The 9338-nt window shown below is 43.1% G+C and overlaps 1 protein-coding gene across 3 annotated transcripts in view; it reads left to right on the forward strand.

Moving 5' to 3' along the window:
• The window catches only part of Dsp (desmoplakin), a 51224-nt gene that overhangs the window by 24823 nt on the left and 17063 nt on the right, over positions 1 to 9338 (forward strand). For all 3 annotated transcript variants that reach the window (XM_031357956.1, XM_031357955.1, XM_031357957.1), the window contains exons 5-12: positions 133 to 261; positions 1138 to 1188; positions 2334 to 2495; positions 3625 to 3729; positions 4460 to 4555; positions 5724 to 5849; positions 6324 to 6476; positions 8431 to 8585. In XM_031357956.1, coding sequence (XP_031213816.1) covers positions 133 to 261; positions 1138 to 1188; positions 2334 to 2495; positions 3625 to 3729; positions 4460 to 4555; positions 5724 to 5849; positions 6324 to 6476; positions 8431 to 8585 — 977 coding nt within the window. The remainder of the gene's footprint in view (positions 1 to 132; positions 262 to 1137; positions 1189 to 2333; positions 2496 to 3624; positions 3730 to 4459; positions 4556 to 5723; positions 5850 to 6323; positions 6477 to 8430; positions 8586 to 9338) is intronic.

Raw genomic sequence — 9338 nt, forward strand, 5'->3', positions numbered from 1 at the left:
TACTGGGATTAAAGGCGTGAGTTTTATCTGAAGTAGAGCCATGTATGATATCTCTCGACCCCCATGCTCTAGAGAAAGGAATCTGTTGCAGGAGGGACCATAAAGGATGTGCTCCCCTGTCTCTTGATGCAGGCAGAAATGGACCTGATGGCCTGGGGTGTGGACTCTGGCTCAGTGGAACAGCACATCAACAGCCACAGGAGCATCCACAACGCCATTGGGGACTACCGCTGGCAGCTGGACAAGATCAAAGCGGATCTGGTACTTTTCACGTTCATCACGGAGTCTGTAGCAGGGTGTATCATTGAGGCAAATTTGTCTGAAACACAAGACTATCATTATCTTTCCAAGAGACTAGAAATTAAAAACAAAACCAACCCTAGAACTCCATGGTCTTAAAGGGAAGTGGAAAGAGATTTATGGGACCCGGAGAAGGAGCTGAACCAAATGTCGGATATCATGAGTTTATGGTTTATAAATAAGTATTTGCAGAGGTGGTAGGCAAAGAATTACCTGCAGAAAGCAAAGCATCACTTACCAGAAGAAAATGAGATTAGCATGTAGCTTATATGGCTGGTGAGCTGGTGAGCTGGTGAGTCTGCTTCTAGGTGGGAATAGAGTCATATGTGTCCTGAAAGAAATTGTCTCATATACCTCTCCTGTGCTGGAAAAAAGTCAGACTTGGGGAGAGTGCAGAATAAAGGCACAAGATAGTAGTCTGATCTTGGTGCTTGCTCCCTACCCCTAGCCCCACCTCCATGTGTGAAATCACTAAGTGTGATCCTTAGGCCAAAGTTTTCATTTTCACTTTGCCCGGCCTTTTCACAATTTAAACCTTACTCTTGTCAGCTTTCTCCTTCATGTCTCTAGGATCTGGAGGATCCGAAATTATATTTCCTTCAGCAAGTCTTTAAGTGACAGAATATTTACCTGTGGAGAAGGGATGAGTGGCCAGGAAGGGGTCTTCAAACTCTCTGGGGATAGGTCACTGTGGGCAAAAGATTTAATAGAGCCATTGCTTCTTTTTACTGAGAGAGCTGAGGCCATTACCTTAGAAGGAGACGTAAAAGGGGCTACATTTTCTATAGATCCCAATGAAGGGAACTAAATAATTTCCTGTGTTTTCTTATCTTCCAGCGTGAAAAGTCAGCAATCTACCAGTTGGAGGAGGAATATGAAAACCTGCTGGTAAGCCTTTGTTAATTCAGTTCAGTTCCTTAAGTGGTAAACGCCTCTGGGGGCCCACACGCTGCCTTGGAGTTCAGCAAAGAGCCTGCATAGACACTGACCCCTGTGTTCATAGATTATAATTTTGTTGTTGCTGCTGATTTTCTTTTAGAATTGAAGTTTCAAAGGTTTTGTTTTGTTTCCTGAAGGCAGTGCCTAGCCCTGTTTTGTTTTCGAGTTAAAATTTCACATCAATGACTCTTGTTAGATGCATCTAAAGTGACAAAGGATTGCAGCCCTTTTGAACAAGTATAAACACAAACAAAATGTTTTCTTTGAATACTTTTTAAGAGTCTGTCATTGTCTCATGACAGAGGCTATGTCAGTTGCTTGATTTCAAAGCAGAGATTTCTACTCTTCTATCTATTTAGCTCATCTTATTTTCACCTTTTCCGTATTTCCCTGCTGGCTACAGTGCGTTTTAAGATAGTGTGGCTCCTGCTAACATACTACTCTTCCTGTTGGGATTGGCATAAGACTGGAGCTTTAAATTTGTTGGGGCAAAGACCAACTTATCTAAGAGGGAAAACTTGATTTATCTAGGAGTCTAGTTACCCTTAATTACCTAAAGTTATTAAACCCAAGCACTATTATCTTTTAAATTTTTATTTATTACAGTTGGTGTGTATATGTGTGTATATATGTAGGTACATATATACTATAGAGGATGTGGTGGTCAGAGGACAACTTTGTAGAGTCAGTTCTCTGTGTGGGTCCTGGGAATTGAACTCGGGTCATCAGGCTTAACCAGAAAATGCCTTATCTGAGCCATCTGGCTGGCTTCAAATCATTGTCTGAGTCAAGATTCTTCAGAGGCTAGAGATGTAGCTCAAAAGCAGGGTGGTTCTCTAGCACAAGGGAGGCTGTGAGTTTCCCCAGCACCCGGATGACCATTTGGAATGATTGAATTTGAGATAGCCACGGCCCCACAGGCATCACCAGTTTGGACAGGGCCTCTCTCCTCTACCAGGTGAATGTAGCAGGTGAAGAGGTTTTAGCTAGCCTTAGATGGTTCCCATAAATAACTCTCATCTGCACAGTCTGTAGAGAATGCTATGTCATTTATACTGCTGTTATCCTAATGCCGCTCTTCACCCTGTCTGCAGAAAGCCTCCTTTGAGAGGATGGACCACCTGCGCCAGCTGCAGAACATCATCCAGGCCACCTCTCGAGAGATCATGTGGATCAATGACTGTGAGGAGGAGGAGCTGCTGTATGACTGGAGTGACAAGAACACCAACATCGCTCAGAAGCAGGAGGCCTTCTCTGTAAGACGCCCTCCATACCTTACCTAGCGGGGGAGGGGTGGCTTTTAGAAATAATTTGATTAGCCAAAGTGGATCCACTGTTCAGTGATGTAAGATTTATTTAGTTTTATTTTATGTGTTTGGGTGTTTTGCTTGCATGTGTATCTGTGTACCACATGCATACAGTGCCCACAATTGCCAAAACAGGGCATCAGATTCCTAGCAACTGGAGTTGCCGCAGCTTGTTAGCTGCTGTGTGGGTGCAAGGAATCAAACCCAGGTCCCCAGGAAGAGCAGTCAGTGTTCTTAATCACTGAGCACCTCTCCCCTTTATTTCTAAAGACATAGGGTTTCCCTCTGTATGTCAGAAAGGCTACTACATTTTGGAACTCAGTCATCTTGCCTTATCCCACCAATGGGGATGCACCATTGCTGGCTGACCATTCCCCCACACCCAGGCTCATTGTTTTAATATCCATGAAGACAGTGTGATTCACGGGCAGCATGGAGATTGCTCCATCCAGAAACCCTAGAGTGGATGGTGCTGTAGAATAGTGGATTAAAACCTGAAATTTGGGATCAGAATGTATTATGTATTGAGCACCTGTAATTTGAAAATCTGAAATCCAGAATGCTCTCTCTTCAAACTTTTTGAGTGCCACCATGATGCTATAAGTAGAATATTCCACACCTGACTTCAGGTGACATGTGGCAGTCAAAATCCAGGGGTCTCCAAAATACTATCTAAAATTACCTTCAGCCTATTGGGTAGAAAACAAAAATGAGTTTTATCTTTAGGCTCGGGTCCTATCTCCAAAATATTTCTCTGAATATTCAAATATTTTACAATAGCAAATCCCAAATCCGAAACACTTGTTGTCCCAAGCATTTGGAGTGAGGGATGTTCGACATGTATCGGTGGCATGCTATTAACTGCATGGTCTTGTCGAGCCATATCCCCACTCTGGCCTCAGACCCTTATGAACCTGGGTTTCCCGAGTGGGTGTGGTTCTTGAGGACAGTGTAACATCAGTCCTCAGCATCAGTTGTTTCCAGAATCCAGTTTTGTGTGTAGCCACCCCTAAATAGTGTAATATAACAGAAATCTAATTGTGACACGCTGTAAGGATTTGGTCCTTTCTTTTCACAGATACGCATGAGTCAACTGGAAGTCAAGGAAAAGGAACTCAATAAGCTTAAACAAGAAAGTGACCAGCTTGTCCTCAATCAGCATCCAGCTTCAGACAAAATTGAGGTAGGTCTCATGGGATTGACATTCTCAATGGGGAGAAAATATTTCCTAAAAGACATATTTGTGGGCGAATGATTCTTCCCCACTATAAAGCTGCACCAGCTTTATTTTCTAGTTTAGGATCAGCAACTTAGGCTAGGATTTGGCTTTTTGTTTCTTCCTGGAAAATCCAGAAATATTTTAGACTCTATCAGATGATCTCTGTCACAGTTAATTAACTTTGTTGTTGTATCACAAAAGCAGCTATGGACACTGAGCAAACAAACAACCACAGTCATGTTTCAATAAAACTTTATTTATAAATAAAAGCAGTGGGCCAGATATAGCCCTTGAGCAGTTTTTGCTGACTTTTGCTGGAGACTGCTATCTGTGAGCTGGACTCAGGGCTGATGGAGGTGATGTATCACACCTTCCCTGTGATCTAGCTCCTGTCTCAGAACAGGCTTGGAGTTTTAAAGATAATCCCACACTGGTGCTATACCATGTCTGTTGTGATTGGTCAGAAAATATGCTATTAAGGCAAGACCTATTTTTGTCCTTTTGATGGTAACTGTTTGTAAGGACTGCTTGTACCAAGAAATCTCAGGTGAGATATTCAGTCTCCAGTCACTAGACATTGGGTGAGATAAAGAGGCATCTTTTTCATCTGGCTCACGGGTCCTTGTAGGAGACACCCTTCTGTGCCCCTGAGTGGGCACGAGGCAGCTGACATCTTGATGTGTTCTTGTTTCAGGCATATATGGATACTCTTCAGACACAGTGGAGCTGGATTCTGCAAATCACCAAGTGCATTGATGTCCATCTCAAAGAAAATGCTGCATACTTTCAGGTTTTTAGACATACTTTTTTTTAAAAGTATATACATTCATTCATGTGTGTGTGTGTGTGTGTGTGTGTGTGTGTGTGTGTGTGTGTGGTGGCTGCATGCCACAAAGGGAATGCAGAAGTCAGAGGATAACCTGCTTGAGTTGACCCTCTTCTTCCACCATGTGGATCCTAGTGATTGTCGGGAATGGCAACAGGTGTCATTACCCACTGAACCATATTGTCAGCCCTGTCAGATATTTTAGGGTGGCCATGGAGCCATGAGAAGAGTGCTAATAACAGTGATGAAGTCCGGTGCCAGTCTTCTGGAATTACCATGTAATTGTGTAATTTTAGAACAACTCACAACTCTGGGCTTCAGTTTCTCATGCACAAAATAAGGAGCTCAGACCCCAGGGTGATCTCCAGGGAATTTTTCCTAGTCTAAAATAATACACCATGTGCATGCATTGTATGGCTGAGGGGTTTATAAGCAAATTTGATGCACAGGTTTGGGACTAATGGGTTCACGTGCTTTGTAATGTCATCACTACCTTTTGAGTATGCTTTTGAAGCAAGGTAGCAATCTTAAAGATAATGCATAAATCCTACTAACTGTCCTTAGTTGAGAGAAAGAGAGGTTTGTAACGTGGTCAGCAGTCACTCACCCTACTACCAAGTCTGTGTGTGTGTTCTCTGCTTGAATATTTTCCTTTAGCCACTAAGCAAAGTCTTACATCGGGGTGACGGTTCTTGAAATGAAACTACTAAGTGATTGTATTGGTTAGATTTCCCCAGTGTTAGCCAAACACTCAGGATAATGAAGCTTATACAGAGAAAACATTTATTTGGTCAACAGTTTTAGCTAGTCCAGCCTGTGGCCCATGCTCTCCATTATTCTAGTTGGTGAAGAGGTATCGTCTCATAGTGGGGGTGTAGGGTGTGGGATGGAACTAAACTGCCAGAGAGCAAGAGGAAGGAGACGGGTGGCTAGGGTGCCTTGATTCTCTCTGAGGGTACACCCCAATTATCAGACCACTCACGACACCTCTTCTATAGGCTTCACTGTCCCCATTAACGATGCCCCAGGACCAGCATTTTACACACAAGCCTTTGGGTGGCATTCAAGATCCAAACCCTGGCATTTTCTTAAGTTTCTTTTCATTGATGAGGATTGTTGTCATCCTGAACAGTTTTTTGAAGAAGCCCAGTCAACTGAAGCCTACCTGAAGGGCTTGCAAGACTCCATCAGGAAGAAATACCCCTGTGACAAGAACATGCCCCTCCAGCACCTGCTGGAGCAGATCAAAGAGCTGGAGGTACCGTGCCATACCCAGACCCCATGGGAGGTGGGGGGAAGCAGGAGGGCAGAGCGGGGCCAAGGGAAGGAGGTTGATACACCCTAGACACAAGATGGGCTGTGATGGAGTACAGCCTACACAGAGCCCACACGTCAATTTCGTCATCTTTCTGTGGCATCTCTGTGTGCCCAGCTACTGTAGGGAAGGGCTTTTGCTTCAATATCTTAGTAACTTACTGAAAACAGAGTGAAAGAACACCATGACTTAACTTGACAAGACCCTTGGGAAAACACACCTCTCATTTTATCCACACGGCCCTTTCATGGATAGTCTTTCCTTGCTCAAGTAATTTAAAAGGCTCACTGTGGGAGGCTTATTATCACTGATGGAGCTGTAGCAATATTCAACTTTGATGTTGTGGCAGCTTCTTCAAGAAGTCTCTACAGCTCACCGGGCACTCGTGTTAAAGGCAGGTTGTATTTGCAATTGCAGAAAGAACGGGAGAAGATCCTCGAATACAAGCGTCAGGTACAGAACTTGGTAAACAAGTCCAAGAAGATCGTGCAGCTGAAACCTCGGAACCCAGACTACAGGAGCAACAAGCCCATTATTCTCAGGGCTCTCTGCGACTACAAACAAGACCAGGTGTGTGTTCTGCGTTCAGAAGCAGAGCAAAGCCTTCCCTTTCTTTTACACAAGCCTCTGTCAATCAAAGGGGCAAAACTAATCTTGGTTCTGATAAGTATCATATAGTCACATCCTTTCTAAATAAAGCAATCATCTGATGAACCAAGGCAGTAATCATGAGCTAAGTCACTGGGAACCATCAGGAATTAGGACAGTAGCTGCTTCCTCTGGATGCTGGTGAATGCAGGCAAAGCTTCATGCTGTGCTGAGCACAGTCTACTTCTGTGATCTACCCTTCACCTAGACAGTGGTTATCTTGAAGGTTTAGAACCTTTCAAAGGTTGCCTTTTTCCTTCTTGTAGTACCTAAAGCTTGCTTATTTTTGATCACCCCATCGTTAAGTTTCAGACAAGATAAACAGAAACGAGAAATAGCGCTGTCATGAGTCTTATAAAGTGAGTGTCCTCAGAATTTTTGGCAGTTCTGGATCACATCAATCCTGAGGGCTATGTGGGAGGATTTTTACGGGTTGGTAGAGAGACGGGTTAATTTCTGTTCTTATCTATAAATTCCAGTAAAATTCTGAAGGATCTAAAAGACAAAATGTGTTTACCTAGTTAGAAGAGCTTTATGAAACAGGGGTCTGGTCTACCCTGGGGCATGTTCTAAGAACGTGTGTGGGGAGAAAGAAGTAAGCTGGACTGAACATGGTGACCCACACCTGTAATCCTAGAACCCAGAAGGCTGAGATAGAATTTCCTTACGTAGAAAGGCAGACCAGGGTGGAGAGTGAGACCTTGTTTCAAGGAACAACCAAAACCAAACAACAACCAAAACAAAAAACCAATAACAACAACAAACAAAGCAGAAAATGAAGGAAGGAAGGAAGGAAGGAAGGAAGGAAGGAAGGAAGGAAAGAAGGAAGGAAGAAGGAAAGAAAAAAGAAAGAAGGAGAGAAAGAAAGAAGGGAAAGAAAGAGAGAAAGAATGGTAGACAATAGTATATTGGATTGAAATATGAGGTGAAAATTTATGTTCAGATGGACAGTTGCCTTAATACACAGGTTGGTTTTTTTGGTTGTTTGTTGTGGTTCTCTTCTTCTGTGGTTCAAGGGATCAGGGCTAAGAAAGCGCTTTGTCACCAAGCTGCACCGCTAGCCCCTTAGTAGCCATGTTAAGAAGCTGTATACGGCCAGGGGTTGTGGCACATACCTTTATTCTTCACAATCAGGAGGATCTCTGTGAGTTCAAGGTCATCGTGGTCTTAGTACATAGTGAGTTTTAGACCATCTCACCCAGGCTACACAGTTCAATCCTGCCTCAATAAAGGGGGGGGGGTGGAGCTGGTATTAATTATTTGAATTTATTTATTTATTAGTGTATTGACCACTGAACTTAGGACATAGCTGTCAGTCACACTAACACTGAGCCATATGTCCAGGCCTTTTTTTTTTTTTAATTGATTATCTTGAGATATGGTCTTCCTGAATTGACCAGGTTACCCTTAATCTTGTTCATATCCCAGGCAGTCTTTGAACTTGTAACCCTCCAGACAATGCCTCATGAGCAGTGGGTACTGCAGGCCGGAGCCACCAGGCTAGGTGGAAGTTCACGGAGAAGGTTACTTTTTTTACAGACTGATGTCAATTTAAGAGCAAATATGACTGAGACAAGAGACTCCCTCACATTAATGTCTACTATACAAAACATGAACTCAAAACAGGAAGAAAATAAGATGGAGGTTTGCCTGTGGCAGAGAAGGCTTTCTCACACTCCTAGGCGATCTTCAAAGAGTGTCTTTCTCTAACTCGTTTAGAATGTAGCTGACTTTGCCGATCCCCTTTTGGTTCACATGTATTATTTACACTCAGGTCTCTCACTTGGGAGCATCGTGATTGTCTTCATTGGATGGGGGAAGCATAGGAGATCTGACAGTTCATATGGTTTCATTTCCATTCCTGTTTCTTTGGCAGAAAATCGTACACAAAGGGGATGAGTGTATCTTGAAGGACAACAATGAGCGCAGCAAGTGGTATGTGACTGGCCCTGGAGGTGTTGACATGCTTGTCCCTTCCGTGGGCCTGATCATCCCACCTCCAAACCCACTGGCCGTGGATCTTTCTTGCAAGTAAGTTCTGAAGTTCCTAGCAGCCGTGACACTGATCGGTGGGGCAGGAGGCCTGGTGACTGAGCAAGCAGCTCACAGCAGTGTCTTCTCACTGTAATTGCCCTCAGAAAAGGCACTTCATGTAGTCACAGGTTTTTGTTGAAGATTTTGTTATGGATAAAAGAGAACATCTAACCATATCAGAGAGCCAGGGACAAGCATGAGTGACACTTGCCATGCCCCTTGAAGCTTCTGGTTTGAAATTCTTTCTTTTCTTTTCTCTTCTTTCTCTCTCTCTCTTTCTTTCTTTCTTTCTTTTTTCATTCTTTCTTTCTTTCTTTCTTTTTTTTTTTTTTTTTTTTTTTTTTTTTTTTTTTTTTTTTTTTTTTTTTTTTTTTTTTTTTTTTTTTTTTTTTTTTTTTAGCAAATCAGTTATTTCAAAAGTAGTCATTAATATAACATGCCCCTTATGGCAGCAATTGTTCTCCAGCAGGTAGAACAGACATTTTATAGGCTGTCCACAGCAGACTCTTTCACATGCTTTAGATTGGAAATCTTGAGCCCCACCCACACAGAGTGGGAAAGGTTGGGAAATGCCCTGCCCAGGGTTCAGGGGTTGTCAGCATTTAAGCCCTTTGTGAATCAAATCACTTCTAACAGTCAATATAACAAAGAATTGCCCTGGCCGTGGTGGCATATGCCTTTGATCCCAGCACTTGGTAGGCAGAGGCAGGTGGATTTCTGAGTTCGAGGCCAGCCTGGTCTACAGAGTGA

This window comes from Mastomys coucha, unplaced genomic scaffold (assembly GCF_008632895.1).
Source record: "Mastomys coucha isolate ucsf_1 unplaced genomic scaffold, UCSF_Mcou_1 pScaffold7, whole genome shotgun sequence".
Classification (NCBI taxonomy): domain Eukaryota; kingdom Metazoa; phylum Chordata; class Mammalia; order Rodentia; family Muridae; genus Mastomys; species Mastomys coucha.